The 16,485-nt window shown below is 31.6% G+C and overlaps 3 protein-coding genes and 1 long non-coding RNA gene across 9 annotated transcripts in view; 2 read left to right on the top strand and 2 right to left on the bottom strand.

Annotated features, from left to right (window-relative positions):
• The window catches only part of LOC105194522 (protein unc-13 homolog 4B), a 30,829-nt gene extending 27,770 nt beyond the window's left edge, over window positions 1-3,059 (bottom strand). Inside the window, exon 1 of one of the 5 annotated variants that reach the window (XM_039458375.1) lies at window positions 2,835-3,059. In XM_039458375.1, the coding sequence (XP_039314309.1) occupies window positions 2,835-2,965 (131 nt within the window). In that variant the 5' untranslated portion in view covers window positions 2,966-3,059. Of the gene's footprint in view, window positions 1-17; window positions 895-2,834 lie in introns of those variants that run through there. The other 4 variants (XM_026131480.2, XM_039458374.1, XM_026131479.2 and 1 more) reach the window with 4 other exon arrangements.
• Window positions 3,060-3,687: 628 nt separating this feature from the next.
• LOC120359711 lies at window positions 3,688-4,479 on the bottom strand. The gene is made up of 2 exons (XR_005576489.1): window positions 4,237-4,479; window positions 3,688-3,722 (listed from the first exon to the last, which is right to left on the bottom strand). It is a non-coding gene; the product is annotated as an uncharacterized LOC120359711 (long non-coding RNA).
• A 3,749-nt stretch (window positions 4,480-8,228) lies between these two features.
• LOC105194566 lies at window positions 8,229-11,817 on the top strand. The gene is made up of 2 exons (XM_011159547.3): window positions 8,229-10,013; window positions 11,033-11,817. The coding sequence occupies exons 1-2, from the start codon at window positions 9,080-9,082 to the stop codon at window positions 11,362-11,364; spliced, it is 1,266 nt and encodes a 421-aa protein (XP_011157849.1). The 5' UTR covers window positions 8,229-9,079; the 3' UTR covers window positions 11,365-11,817.
• Window positions 11,818-11,921: 104 nt separating this feature from the next.
• On the top strand, window positions 11,922-15,332 carry LOC105194575. 2 transcript variants are annotated; one of them, XM_011159560.3, is made up of 5 exons: window positions 11,922-12,279; window positions 12,561-12,874; window positions 13,022-13,286; window positions 13,736-14,085; window positions 14,377-15,332. In XM_011159560.3, exons 1-5 carry the CDS (start codon window positions 12,122-12,124, stop codon window positions 14,688-14,690), a joined length of 1,401 nt encoding a protein of 466 aa, XP_011157862.2. In that variant the 5' UTR covers window positions 11,922-12,121; the 3' UTR covers window positions 14,691-15,332. The 2 variants fall into 2 exon arrangements, with proteins under 2 accessions (XP_011157862.2, XP_025987309.1); XM_026131524.2 differs by having other exon boundaries at window positions 13,025-13,286.
• Window positions 15,333-16,485: the final 1,153 nt, after the last annotated feature.

Consider the following 16,485-nt stretch of genomic DNA (forward strand, 5'->3'; position numbering starts at 1 on the left):
AGATCTTTACAACTTACCCAGTTATTGGTACAGGATGAACTTTATTACGACAATTCTTCAAAATTTTGCGACGGATTTTTAGAAACCAAGCACTACTGCATTTGGGACTACAATATTTTTTGATGGTGCTATTTCTCTCAATACTTTTAGTGATATCGTGATAGTTCACACATTCCCACTTTGTTTCATTTAAAACATCAGGCATTTCTTCACGCGCCATCAAAATATACGAATTCTGTGAATTCGTACTAGAAGATGTCCTGGCATCAACATGATTCTTTTGTCGCTGACCAGCATCGTCCACGACATCCGATTCAAGACTCTTATCGGTCATAATTGATAAATTTCTGTTTGTTAAATATTCATCTTTACAAACACTAGATAAATTTTCTTCTTGAATGTTTGTTTTATTTTCCGCGCGACTTGGTGACAAACGCTTCTTGCGATAAAATTGTAACTTTATAACGGAACTGCTCAACATGGCTAAATTCTTTACAGTTTACTTGTAAATTATTTAAATAGATTTTATCCAATCTTTAATTGTAACTTTTTTTTTAACACAAAATTCTATAAATTACACAAATTTGCACATGTACTACTTTGATAGAGTTTATTTTAATTATCACATTACTTTGCTAAAATTTGCAAATGCGTGACATAATTGCGATTTATTAATACAGAACGTTTTGGACTAACGTCGTTCATTTAGTACGCGACCCTTGCGAAGGAAAAAGTGACACTGAACAGTTTCTGTGCTACCAAGTACCCACGCTCACTAACTGGGGATCCCAACTGATTGTGCACACTGTACGAAGAGAAGGGGTGTATGCGTTTACTCACGCTTTTTTTCTTCATTAGTTCACGAAAAACAACGGCAAAATTTTTGTAAAAGATACAATTATTATAGTTTTTTTTTATTTTATTTTTATACGATTCATCAGCTTGCAAAATCTTGTTTACAAATTAAATATATTTTTTATATTTTAAATAAAAATAATTGATTAACAGTATGATATGTTATTAAAAAATCTAAATAATTCTAAATTTTTTATTTAATAAAAAGAAAACTAGAAAAATATTGGAAAATATCTAAATTATTATTTCATAATATACAAAAATATTTTATAAATAATTTTTTTATATAACTTGTTATATAATATTTTTATATAATACGTATTATTAATTATTAATTAAATAAATAATTTTTATTTGTTTTATTTAAATAAAAAAATTAAATCAATTAGATGTAATTACAATTATAGTGTACTTAACAAATATTATTACTCTTGTACTATTCTTTGAAAATAATAATGGTTATATATATTTTCTGAGAATTGTTTCTAAATTTAAATTATCCATACATTTGCAAGATGCACGCATAAAAATAGATCACTGTGAATTCTCGTGAAAGACGCACATAAGATAAAGGGATTTCCCAAGGTTAACAATACTGCAGTTTCCGGTTAAGTGGTATTTATATTGGTTATTCATGATTGAGCACGTAAATGCAGAGATTAAAGTAAAGAACTCACGACAAAATGATAATTAGTTGTGTTTTATATCTTATTTTAATTAATTTTTTAAATTTTATATTTAACTTTCTGCTTGTTTGCTGCATACATGTACACACACATACACACACACGCGCATGCACGCGTGTATACATTTACGTCTTAAATATAAAAGAATTGGAAAAAATCACACTTGTAAATACATCGCATGTCATTAAAATACAATTTTACGTTATTATGATATTTTTATGATTATATAATTTATACCGAATGTGTATATATACATTGTATATTTATACGTGTATGTATACACATATGTATAAATATGTACAAATTTGTATAATGCATTCAATAATTTGTCAATTAAATTGTTAAGTTGGTTTAAATTTTTGTACCATATAACTGGTTCAACTGTATGTTTATTTTTACACAGAAATCATATGTGTAATCACTAATCACTTGAATATCAAATAGCAGTACTCTACTAAAATAATATATTAAAGCATCTAACATAGGTACTTAGGTACTTATTATACGATGACTTTTTACATAAAAATTTATGTAAAAAATACTTTTTATATATTCTAAACAATAAATATACGTATCTGGAAATATTTATATTATTATAAGATGTTTTTCATATGCTATTTATGTCTATTAAATTATTTATAACAGCAAATTTGTAAAATACTTTTATTATTATCACAATAATAACTAAACAAAATTGTTTATTAATTTTTGGTATTTAAATATAAAATATTTTTATTATTTTATATTGTTTTTCATTAAAAATATTATACATTCTTTTCGTCAAAGTATCTAAGTTACTAAAGTAAATTATCGCTCATAGTGTACAGACAACATTAATTGTGATAAGTTTATTTTATATAATAAAAGAGACTACATATAATAATGTTATATGATAATATTGTCTTTATGTTATCGTATACCTTGAAATAACATTATGGATATTCAGAAGCATTTCAGAGGAAAATGAATATTAAGTTCACGGAACCACATGTTAAATACTGGTTCACATATCGTTACGGAGAAATTTCATTAACCTTACTTGACTCCTCGAAAGTCAACCTACACATGTTACATACATTAATGAAGAAGTCTAAATACTTCGTATTAATTTACGAATTATATTTTTTTTAGTGAACAGTGAATAAAAAGAACTTAATATGATTTTTATTGAAGAATTTAATATGATTTTTTAACAAAATCTTATTTACTTTCTTTTAATAATTATAAATCCATTTATGTATTTTCTCAAGCTTCTGAAATGATATAATTAAGAAACTCTAAAATAGTACTTACTCGATAGTGGATAAAGCTAGCAATGCTCGCATCGATTTCTCCGGCGGTTTTTGACGCTTTCGACGTATTATGACATGTTCATCACTATTTTTGTCTATTTTGGTACGCTTCCATAAAGACCAAAAAGGCATTTGATAGGTAATTTAATGCTGAGCAAGGAGTTAAACGTTTCCGACTGCAATCTTTTGCGGTATTCCTAGCACTGCCAATAGCGAAACACGAGTGAAATGTGCGAGAATATCGGGAAATCGATCTTACTCCTCGAGGAAACGTATGGACACTAACGACGTATTGCGTTTATGCAGGAAAATAAAATCTGCCTCTGAATTGCGTAGAATAGTTAGATAAGATAATTATTCGCGCTAGTATAGTACTCGTAGATGTTAATCACTGATATCGCATGTAACCGTAATAACATAGTAACCTTACACAGTAGTCATTAGTTATGGACTATTAAGAAATGTGAATGCTTTTTGATAAAATCATTTAGTACTTCAAATAAAAATATATTATATAATGTATTTTTCAAGATTTTGTGATACATTTTGTTTGTGTAAAATGATTAATAAATAAAAAACTTATATTTATTACGACATAATAAATAATTTTACTTAATGTTGATACATACAGTTTAATTTGTGGCAATATAATAATTAATTAAATAACGTATTTAATTTCACAAGAGAAAGTTTTCGTTCATAATCTGCTGCATTGCTACCGCCTTTTTTATCTCCGCAAGTTGTATACTTTTTATATCTTCTTTTTTCCTGTTTTGTCTGGTAAAATTTTTATTACAATCCTTTTAGCTGATGAAAGTTTGAAACTTTGCTTGATTTTTATCTAAATTACTCTACTGTTTGTTACTGAATTTTGCGATTTGTAAAGCATCTGCAACAGAGTAACTAATAATAATAATAGTAATTATTGATATAAAGAATCAATTGAGATTAAGGGTTATATCTTATTGCTTGTTAATTAAAATATTCTTTTGTAAAATACAATGCATACAATTGTCAATAACTTGGAATTGTCAAATTATTATAAATTATATATATTTCTTATTTTTAAGCAAAGACAATTCTGATGTTTACTGAAGAGATCATAAAGTTATTTAGATACATTATTTTTAAGCAATAATTACATTATTCCAATTAAAATTAATTTTAGACAAAATATAAACTTTTTATGTTTACAATAAAACTAACGACGTGTGAAAATTATAATAATTAGTTATTCATATAATTTTTATATGCTCGGCAATTCGTCTATTCTCATTTTTGAATATTTTTGAAACGTACAATTCTCTCATCATTCACTTACGCAGTTCTTCGTAAAACGGCGCATAATTTTCATCCGCGTAATGAAACGTTAACTACATCATTAAAAACGAGCACACGCTTACCGCTTTTCTTGCCCGATGACGCTATCATCTGTCCGAAATTATCTCCTTCACGCTTAAGGAGTTCGACCCATCCCGCGCTCCGGAAACATCCGGTATATCCTTGCCGCTCGCGTTTTCACCCTCGTTTTCAGTGGATTCCGGGCGGAAAGCTCGGTCGGCCGGATTCACAGGGGGTGGATTGAGACATGCTGGGGTGTGGCCGGGCCCAGGGATTAACCCCCGCTGACAGCCAATCATATCCGAGACAGCCCCACCAGGCGGATGACTACGAAACCCGGCTGAAACTGTCGCACTCCCTCGCCGTCCCTCGCAACAACCCCCACCGCTAATTGCCTTGGCTTTAATATCGCATGTGGAATGAAAGCCAGAGAAGGAAGATGAGGAAGAGGAGGAGGAAGAGGAGGAGGAGGAGGAGGCGGCGGCGGCGGCGGCGGCGGCAAGGGTAACCAAGGCGGTGAAGAGGGACAAGGGAGGATGGTAGCGTCGGTTGTAAGGCAACAGAATGCTGTAGAGTCCAGGAAGGGAGAGACTGCTTTGTATGTGTCGATCGCAATACCTACGTTCCTGGACTGTTGAGGGTGGAAGGGTGGAAGGAGGATGCGTATGGCATTATGCGTTTGTGAATTTTATACGCGTGTTCGCGCCTATGCGGCAGCGATCGTTGAGCTGTAGATCATTTCCGATACTGAATCAATTTGGGAACAATACCAAGCGTGGCTGCTATTTACCATCGAAATTGATATTTAGTTAGTTAATGATCCTCTCCACGTCGTGATCAGCAAGTATCGTGAATTGGATTAGTTTCCGCGGTTGATAGATTTACCGAGCCGATCAATGATTGATGCGAACAATGTGAGAACTTCATAGACACGAGAGTCAATTCCAGTTATCACGACTGGAATAATGACATTTTGGGATGTACAGTTTGATTTTCGAAATCGCTAACGGAATGTACAATCCATTGAATTTGCACATTGTTTACAGTGTATAGTTATGTTTAATTAAATTTTTTACTTTAATTATTTTAAATTTTAATATTTCTGAAATTTCAATGAGTTTATTTACGTACAATATAAATAATTTATGTGTATAGTATATAAGTAAATGCTTTTTTTTCTTTATTCTTGTAAAATTCTTTTATTAGCTCAAAATTTTCATAATAAAAATATATGCAAAAAGTTTCTTAAAAATTTTGATACTTTAATAAAAAACACAAAAATACAAAATTAAAAGAACTATGGTCGTTTTGATTCGTTTTATCAAGTGTTTAATGTCTCCCTGCACATCGAACTGAATTCATTGAAGTGAATAGAAGTCTTGCCTCGTCTTTGTCTTATATATTGGCTCGTAAGGGTGGCTCTTATAAAGCGAAGCAATTATCCGGGTAAAATACTCCACGAAATTTCCGTGATAAATTTCAGGCCGTAATAAGGGTGAGTCGCAAGTCATTTGGGCAGCGATCAAGAGGGTGGGTATCGAGCTTCAATAGAAATTCTTTTGGACCCCCACTACGGTACGAGCTACCATTTAATTTATTCATTTGTCGCCAATTTTATTCGACCCCACTTCTGTATCCCCTCGAGAACCTTATATAAAAACTGATAATTACTAGACTAGGACGCGATGTAAAAATAAGGCAGCGAAGAAATTAACTTGATGACGCAGATACTTTATCTTTCTTAAAATTTTACACAAATGTAATTTTTGTCTTTGAAAATAAATTATATAAATTACATATAATATGACTAAATTTAAACTAAACATTAGCTTTTTTAATACATGTAATAATGTTTCTTTACATCTGTGTGTAAAAGAAAAACTTAATTCATATATGGCAATAAACATTTTAATAAAATAATTGAAAAATTTCTTAATTATAATTTTTTTAAATTTAATTTAAAATGTACATAAATATACATGATATGGAAACATTTATTAAAAATGAAAATTTTTTTATTTCTACATAAAGGTTTTGAATAAAAATGATTAAATTATCAGTACTATCACCCTTTATAATAAAACAATTTACAGCAAAGTTTATGTAATAAGAAATATATGATGCAATTACCGAACCGGTTTGTAAAATAGTTAGAGAATAGCTTAAAAGTTGTGTGTAAATTTAGAATTTATAGCTCAATCTTAACTTCATAATGGCTTTTCGAGCGTAAAACTTTTATTAGAGGTATTATTCATGCGTATGCTTACTTCATGAAAGATGGAACATATGAATTAATATTTAATCATATGCATTATTAAAAATATGCATTAATAATATACATTTAATTGCAAAAAGAGTTAAATAAAATTTTCTATTTACGTGAAAATAGTTTTATAGAACGCATACTTTGAAAATATTACAATATTACGTAATTGTAAAATGTATAAAGATTTTACTTTCTTATGCTACATATACATTACTTCATCATAATGATTACTTTATTATGATGAAGTAATGTATATGTAACATGATAAAGTAGAATCTTGAGAGAGAGAAAGAGAGAGAGAGAGAGAGAGAGAGAGAGAGAGAGAGAGGGAGAGAGAGATGATTCTTCAAGAGAGATATCAGCTGATTATAACAAAAGTACAATTAATATAAGGTTTTTTTAAACTAATTCTTTTCTCTGTGACTCCAAATAGAATACCATGTATTATTAAATTGACATGTCATATCGACAAAAAGATAAGACAGTGCGTGCATGAAGTCAACATGATGTAAAACCTTGACATAATTAAGCTTTTGCCCTCGAGTGTAACCTCCTTAGAGGTTTTCCAAGGTACTGAAATTCCCGCGTACCCGTCAACGTCTAATGAGGGGATTGTGGATGAAGTTTCAGATTGGCATGAAGCAATTAAGGAGGACTTATTTACCTCGACATCTTTAGAATATATTAATAACGACGGTCGCCGTTTCAATCTTAATTTAGTTTATTATTTTCTATAATTAGCTATAGGAAGACTGTAGATAAATATATTACATTTGGCAAGATTTTCCTCTCTTTACCATGTAAAGATTGTATATTTATTTTGAATTAATATTTTCGAATTTAATTCTATTGCTGTGAAACGGAAAATAAAGATGTTTTTGATTATAATGTCATCTCATACAATCTATATTAATTTCAAGTTTATTTGTAATACAAAATTAAATTGTAAAAAAAAATAATTTTTTTTACTATAAAAGGGTGAGAGATAAGGTATCCCTTACGTGAAAAAAATTCTGTCAAAAAATAATATGCCAACATTATTCTAAACATCTTTTTCCATAACAGTTTTCTACAACTAATTTACGTTCATTATAATATTAACATCTTGGTATAATTAGCTCAAGAATTCCCCGAGTCAGCACGAAATTTCATAAGATAAATTGCGCGAAATTCCTCCCAATAATCCATAGCGAGTGAACTCTTCGATGTTGAAGACTATCTCAATCCAAGACGAGATAAGAAAGATCATCCGAACAAAATTAAACTACCTCATCATCATTAGGACCTAATTACCAGAAGGTCTTGGACGCGGATGACATCGCTGACGAGCGACGGAAGCAAGGCGCTAACTACGTTCACGCACGCGCTCATCTTCGTCTCCACAGATACGCTTTCTGAGAAGCCTGGTGGTGTCGGTATCAGCATCTTCAAGTGAGCTAGTCTAGGCGAAAGCTTATTAATGGGTGCTTACTAGGAGGGACGGGGACGCTTTCGCAGGACGACGATGAGGAAGAACGGGTTGCAAGTCGGCGGAGGTGGATGCTAGCTGGATAGCTCGAGATAGAGGGTAGAAAAAAGTAACAGACTCCCCGCAAATAACCCCCACGGTGCTCGCGGTAGGCGTGTCCCGGACATGGGGTGATGGCAGGATCCGGCCAACCAGGATCCGGCGACGACGCGCGCCCCGGCCTTCTCTCGTCGAATGAAAAAATATTGACCGTACGAGGGGGTATCCTGCGGTCCATTTGGGGGTTGCGGAGGTGAAACATAACGGTCGACTGATTGTTAGGGGTGGCGGGCGGGCGAGGAGGGTTACGAGGCGGCGGGTGAATACCCTCCTCGTCACGTACGGGATCATTAGTTGGATATCCTTGGTCCCGTTGGCCAACCCTATCCGATAGCGGTGATCCTCGTGCTTGACATCATTATCCTTGGATGCTGCGGAGCGCCAACGCGGTCCCATCATACTTCGTCGCAGGCGTCTTCGTAGTTCAGTCTTTTCGATACTGCTACGTTTTCTTCTCGCGCTTTTGCCACTTCTTCATTTTGGTTTCGTTTGTATTTATCCATCAACATATCTTGGCAATCCAAGCAACTTACAGTTATTCAATTTATTCGCGAAAATTGTGACAGTGTGCAAATTTGTTTGCAATATGATAATACTTAATCGATAATAAACACGTTTGGGATGGTGATTTAATGACCTTCGACTTCAACATTGTGAATTGCGAAGAATTGTGGATAAGTTAATGTGGCTAAAAGATGGCACAATCCGTTTAATTAAAAATACGTGATGAATTAATTTCTGATCTAATAACTCTGATAGTGACGAATAGAATTGATGACTATGGTGAAGAAGAAAAACTGACTGGATATACTTTTAGCTGATCATCGTTTCTGTGAAAAGAATTAGTGATAAGTGTTTATAATCAAATAACATAACATTCTGAAGAAATTTGAATGTTTTTTCAATGTAATTCTTTATCGTATTTGATTGTTTTCTTTATAAATAAATTAATAATTTTTTAAATAACAAAAAATCTAATATCAATCATTTTCCAACGGTTGTACAATTGGACAGTTTTATCCACAGTGTCAGGGAAATATTGAGTTAAAATAAATTTCAAGAGCATTTCAAGATGGAAACGAGTGATCCGTCGGGTAGACTAACGGCGGAAGATTTATCGGATTGTATAAGTGATAGCAGCCATTCGGAATCTCAATTAAGAGCATTTCAAAGTTATGAGCGCATCAAGGAGCTGAACCTGTCAATTGATAAAACTAAAGAAGATACATCGACGGAACCGAAGGATTTTCATCTTAGCCTTGAAAGCAGCGATAGGACGTCTCTTCGATTCAATGAGTTTCCATGCGAAAATTCAACAAGAAATCTCACTATGACGTTGAATAAGGCCAAGGATTTCGGTTATTCTAATAATTTGACCGAGATTAATTATCCATTGGATAGACCGAACGAGAATGAGGAATCGACTGATGCCGCAACGCTTTGCAGATCAAAAAATTCCAGCGCCAAAAACGTCCTATTTAATCTGCGTGAGACCAAGCAAAGGAGTCCTCATACGTCGTTAGCTTCCTTAGACAGGTACAACAAAGATCTCAATTTCGCAGTGGAAAAGGAAATGAAGGATTTCAGTCTACTTAAGAACTACAATCTCGATCGCATGAAGGAGTTCAATTTTTCTCTCGATAGAATGAGGGACACCCACATTAGTAGTCTGGCTCTCGAAAGATTGCGTGGTGGTGCTGGTTTACTGGAAAATTCGAGCATGCTGGATCACAAGGAATTCAGGAACTTGCAGGTACAACCGAGGAATCCAGATCTCGAAGCCATAGCTTTGGAGCGCATGAGACGCTCGCATTTGCTTGGTACGGAATTATCCGCGCAAAACTTGTCGACGCAAGTACCGCATTCTCATTCGATTACGCATATGCAACACTCTCAACAACAACAGCAGCAACAAGCGAAGTCCTTCACCATCGACGCGATCCTAGGCCTAAGGAACAATCAGCGAGAAAAACGGAGTCAGCAGCAACAATACAGAAAACATCAAGGTATTCTTAATATTTTGTTTAATATTTAATAAACATTTAATAAATATATTTATAATATTATTACTATTAGCTATATATGCATTAATTTACTTATTGATTCTAGTTATTATTGATTGTAATTTCGTAATAAGTTTGATTTAATTAGAGGTGTAATTCATAAAATTTATTTATTGGAATTATTAAACTAATAATGCAGCTCTTTCTTTTATTTTAAATCAGCATTTCTTATTTAATCTTTCTTACATCTCACTTATTAAATTTTTAATCTTTCTTATATCTCACTTATTAAATTCTTATGTGATGTTACTTGTTTATCATAACATTTATTACAATGTAAATGTTAATAAATGTTACGTAATGACTAATAATTAACAAAGTTATTTGTTTATTAAAATTAAAATTTTAATTGAAATAAAAATTATAATTTAAATTCAAAGCAAATTTACTTAAAACAGATTTTAAGTTACTTAAAGAACATTTTAAAGAAATTTCTGAAAAATCGGCATTTTGCTTCGAAAATAAGAAATGCGTTTAAAATTTTAATAGATTAAATTTTAATAACTTTAATTTTATTTGTTATATGATTAAAAAAACAATTGAAATTTTATGTATGTATTGTATACTGTATTACAATCGAATTTTATAACTAACTTCAGGTAAATTTTAGTTTTTATCAGAATAAAAGTGTCATATATCTAAATTTCTGACGTTGACAAAAGCAATGGTCCAAATTTCTAATTCTTAAAAGGTACATGTATTTTTTGCTATAAAACCATCTAAAATATCCATGTAGCGTATATCTATAGGAATTTTTCAACGAATTACGTTTAAACGCACGTGTGAAAATTTAACCTTTTCACAAAATATTTGTTAAGCATATTGCATTTTTTTGTAGTTTTTGAAAATTATAGCTAGCTTCTAATCTAGCATTATTATTCAACTTTTGTTGCAGCGGATGCAGTTATTATACGGGAGTATATTTTATTACCATTCTACATGATTACTTGTCTTTTTCTAAGGTCAGGAAAGCTCGACAAAGAACGGCAGTTCGAGTTCCAGTTCTGGTGGAGGCGGCAAAGTGAAGAGGGTGCGAACAATTTTCACGGCGGAACAATTGGAACGTCTGGAGGGTGAATTTGCACGTCAACAATACATGGTGGGCCCCGAAAGATTATATTTAGCTCACGCACTTCGACTGACCGAGGCCCAAGTCAAGGTCTGGTTCCAGAATCGTCGCATAAAGTGGCGAAAGTTGCATCACGAGCAACAGAGCCAGAGAGTACATGAGTTTCAGCGTACTTTGAACTCTTCGTTGGAGCACGAAGACAGCAACGAAACCGACAAATGGTGAAACAGAAAATCACGATCTATACGCTCCTAGATCGTGACTGTCACCTCATTCCTTCTTCCTTAACTACGCCGCTCTATCCTTTTTATTTCGATGTCTTAGGAAGCCGAGAAGTTATTCCACGCGGATGTAGTTGCAGACGAGATTTCGAATGTGCAATTGTCAATCTCCTGAAGAAGTATCATTTTTTTGTAACTTCTTAAAGTATTCACGCGCGTCGCACCTTTCTTTCTTCACTCTCATCTCTACGCTAGTCATCTTGCCAGCTCTTAATATCGCACCACAAAATTCGAGCGTTCTTTGAAGAAATTGTATATGGATTGCAAATCGTAACGAAGAGAATTGTGTATTGCAAAAAGAAATTAATATTATTAATTGTGTCAAAGTGAGTTTCTTATTTCTCAGAAACATTTCTTTTATACCTTAGCTTTAAATTGCCAAAAATAAATCAATACATACGATAAGGTACCTTATCAATTCTAAAAAAATTGTTAACACACCCGTGATCAACAAAATACTATGATAAAAAGTGCAAATCATAATTAAGCCAGATTTAAACAGTTTGACAAAATAAATAAGATAATAATAAAAAATTGTGCCACAAAAGCAACACAATGTAAATAAAAATGTAATAAACGATGAGGAATAAAATTTAAAGAAAGTGGAGTGCAAAGCATTAAAAGATTATAAGAAAGAATTAAAAATCATAAATGGAATGATTCATTTTTGACGATGTTTAAATATTTATACAAGCTTTCTGATGAGAATGGAACAAATTGGAAGACACAAAACAAAGTACACCTCACCACATACATCTACGTGGTCTGCTAATCAAATCACTGACGCTGGAGTTCCATCTGACGCGTATTGGAAATATACTCAAAGATGCAATCAAAATACTACTGATAAAAGTACCAGGTAATTAATAAATGAAAAAATTTAAAGAAGCAGTTTGTATAAACAGCTTTATATGCTTTATGTGCTTAAAGCCTTTTATTATAGATTTTTTGCAACATATTTGCAATAAATGCAGTTTATGTTGCAGTTAAAAAGGAATTTTATACTAAAATTTGTGTAAAATCTTGGTTTTGAAAAATATGACTTTATTAACGTATATAACGTTAAAGAATAAATTTAAAATGCCTCATAAATTGACAGCAATTATAAAAGTGAATCAAAAGCAATTTCGTGATTTTTAGACGTCATCAAAGTCCTATGCCAGAATCAACAGTGAGCTATTTTTCCTCCGAAAATGCTTACAAGACTTTTAAACATAACGCTTATCCATGTTCGACACATCCAAAACATTCTACTGCTCTTCATACGGAAGTACCACAGCGATACCAACAGATTACTACAAAATCTAGTAGAAATAAAGATCATACTAATAACGTTGGTGTTATAAATAAAGATCGATACGAGACTCAACAAGAAGATGAAAATAATACAGAATATATTGACGAAGAACTAGGAGATATTACGGAAGATAATTTAGAAGAAGATGCTGAGGAAGGTATAAAGCGTGAATGTTATTTTATCTTTGTTATCAATTACATTTATTTGTAGAATAATTACAGGCGTTTAAAACAATCGAACGCACATGATCATTGAGACCGTAATTTTTAATAGTTTAATTTTTCAAAATAAAATTTTCCTATAGCAGAAAACGATCGGTCTCTTCGAAGAAGCAAAAGAGCCGGCGAGCCTATCAATAAGGAATACGATGAGCAAGAAGCAGACGATGAAATTGATGAAGAATCTGATACACCTGCTGAAACACAAGCAGCACAACGCAAGGCAGTTAAGAAAGATGCATTATTGCGAGCACAACGAATGCGAATGATTAACCAACAACAAGATCCACATAGAATTCGTTATTCTCAACAATCACCAAAATTGTATCAAGCTTATTATCTACCAACAAGGTTTGTAATATAAATAATAATAAATTTTTAACCATAAAAATTTGTTTTGCAAAACTTTTAATTTTGTAGCGAATGTCTAATAGTTCTAATTTAAAAAAAAAACAAAATTTGCTTGTTATCTAATTGCCAAGATTAGAAATTTCTGCAAATGTATTTTGCTATGTTTAACTTTAATTTGATTAATACCAATTATTCCTCGATTTATGTTAGATTAATCGCACTATGGCGTGGACAGTCCATTCAAAGCTAATGAAGAACTAAATGGATTGTACACGACAAAGTAGCATGAATCAGAGTTAGAGGCATAAACGCACATTAAACAGGATACATTGTAATTAAATAGCTTAATGATAAATTATCTGTATTATGCTTTTGGCTCAATATTCTCTTTAATCATACATATTCTATTATCTGTACGTCAAATTTCTGTGAGGTGCCCGTATGATTAGGTACTATCACAACACACCTGATCACGATATCCATGAAACGTTGTCGGAAGAAGATATATATACAGCTCAAGTGTTGAAAAATCCTCCACGAAGATCATCGATGGGTTATCATCAAAATTGGATTCCGCAGAGAAGTGCAACCGATCGATATGACACAATGCCCTCTCTAACTCAACCGAGTCACCGAGCACGGACGAGACCAGAAGCAAAGTCTTTTACAGAAGCAGAATTTGCTGATAGAAGAAAGTGTAGCCGTTGCGGTAACGTCTCGACTAGGAAACCGTCAACTTCGAGAAGGGACAATTGTAGGTTCCAGGATAATCCTAATTTCTCAACCAAGGCGCGTTTTGGTAAGCGAGCAACGTTTGGAAAAGTATAAATCTGTTAAATCTAATTGTGTTAAAATCTAATTGTGATTATACATAATACTATGTACTAAAATAACTATATTTATTAATAATTAATAATCAAAATAATGATTAAAATAATTATATTTATTATTAATAAATGATCAAACAATTTTCTTCTTTAATTAATTCTCATATTTATTTATTTATTTATCTATCATCTTTAATCATCATTATGTATTAATAAATATCAATTACAATTTACAATACTTTTCAATTTTTTTCTTTTTTTAGGCGATGATTCTGAGATACTCGATCAATCCTGGTGCGGCCATTGTAAACCGAAACACCGTTTTGAAGGAAATATGAGACCTTGTGAAATTCCATCACCGACTTTGTATTCGATGACATCACGACGTTCCAGGGATACTAATATACCAATGCATGAAACATTAGAGCAAAAACATCCAATGGATGAGATATCGCACGAGTTCGCACGAATGTCGTCCAGATATACTAAAGATACATCAAACTCTTTACGCGATAGAACCAGACATTCTGGGCCAACAGCACAAGCAACTAGAACATCTGCTCGTTATAATACTTAATATTCTTTTTAAATTTTGTCACTTTTATAAGCTAACGTAAAAGATCAACACAATTAATAATTTACGGGTGGAATATACATAAATTGTTTTTCTAGCTAAATTACCTTTCAAAAATATGACATTTTCGAAAAAAAAATAAAACTTGTTTTGTGTCTATTCAAATTTAACATTTTCTAAAACTTTTGGAATAACTCAAAAATAACTCGTTGCGTTTTATAATATGGACAGACGTCTGTCTAAAAATAATGGATTATTTTATTATATTTTATGAGAACAACGGTATTTACGAACAAATTTTTAAAATGAATATATTGCTACTTTTAAATTATTTTTTACGAATTATAGCATTGTATTTTGTAAATGATGAGAAATTCGATAAAATTATCGAGAGTTAAGAGAGAGAGAGATATAATAAAACAATGAAAAATGACATCGTACTTTGTAACAATCACAAATGCTACAATACTTCTATTCACAGTTAGTTCTCTTTTACCACTTGTCCAACATATATTTTTGTAACTGTCTTTCAAATCATGTAGATGTATTCTATGTAGTGTAATAAAAAAGTTGTGCCACGAGAGCATGAAAAATTAGTTTCACATTGTAAATACAAACTGAATAAAACCGATAGAGTTGATGAAACAATTTAACATTCTTTTTCTCATTGTAATTTTAAAGGGATAAACGTCACTTTATGTCTTTTCGCACTGGCGCACAAAATTTACTGTAAATATGTGATACTATTATATAATTAATTATATGATAGACGTACGCGTACATGTTAAACGGAGAATAAACTCTCAATCTGTACATTAAACATAAATGGTATGTTCAATTAATCCCAAATTAATATCCATACCTAAATTCATTAAGTTGTTTTTCATAATTATTTGTTATTTGTAATTAATAATAGATTTTTCTTATATACATTATTAAAAAGTAAAATAAGCTTTAGCACAACAAATATTATTCAACAGCAATTTAATATTGACAAAAAATTTAAATTAAACGTATATTTATTATAAAATATTTTAATTGCAAAACGTGGGTGACAATGTAAACGGGAAAAATCACTATATCTTGTATAAGTTTTTAAGTAATTTTTGCTCCACGTGTCGTCAAAGTTAGAAAAGGTGAAGTAGCTTTTTATGTAGTTTTTATGTATTAGCGCAAAAGAGCTTTGACTGAAGCTTTTGTTTAAATATTAATAACGCATTCTGTCACATTCATGCTGAAAGATTATGCTTTATTCAATTGTAAACTTCATATTTTTATTACACACATCAATATTATTACATTCAGCGCACAAAAATAGGTACTGCTTATCGTAAAAGAGGCAATAACGAGAAATTTAAATTTTTACAAAATCTAATTAAATATTTTATGCAATAAACAGATTGTATGTCTACAGAAAAATATAAATAAATGTGGAATATGTGACATATTTTACGAGGTATATGAATATGTAAAATATTATTAAATATGTAATAAAAGTGATATGAAAAGTTACATTTTATTTAGGGAGAATTTACTAGTGTATGTATTAAAAATAAAAATTTGATACATTTATTGACAGACATCATTTTCTTAATCTTTAATAATCTTGAGATATTAGAAGTGTCAGAAAGAACAAGTTACTACAATACGGCCTTGTTATACATATAAAATCTGTGAAAGACTATTAATATACATATAAATTGCATCACGTGTACTATTCTCCTATATAAAAATTTGACACGGGTGATGGTTAGTAACTAATATTCGCTCGTTACGCGAAAGCCTCATTGTCACCGTG

This window comes from Solenopsis invicta, chromosome 16 (genome assembly GCF_016802725.1).
Source record: "Solenopsis invicta isolate M01_SB chromosome 16, UNIL_Sinv_3.0, whole genome shotgun sequence".
Taxonomy (NCBI): domain Eukaryota; kingdom Metazoa; phylum Arthropoda; class Insecta; order Hymenoptera; family Formicidae; genus Solenopsis; species Solenopsis invicta.

Coding starts and splice junctions, on each gene's coding strand:
- LOC105194566 (XM_011159547.3), top strand. CDS start 9,080: ATGGAAACGAGTGATCCGTCGGGTAGACTAACGGCGGAAGATTTATCG. Junction 10,014..11,032: donor ACAATACAGAAAACATCAAG/GTATTCTTAATA, acceptor TCTTTTTCTAAG/GTCAGGAAAGCTCGACAAAG.
- LOC105194575 (XM_011159560.3), top strand. CDS start 12,122: ATGAGAATGGAACAAATTGGAAGACACAAAACAAAGTACACCTCACCA. Junction 13,287..13,735: donor GCTTATTATCTACCAACAAG/GTTTGTAATATA, acceptor CCGTATGATTAG/GTACTATCACAACACACCTG. Junction 14,086..14,376: donor CTCAACCAAGGCGCGTTTTG/GTAAGCGAGCAA, acceptor TTCTTTTTTTAG/GCGATGATTCTGAGATACTC.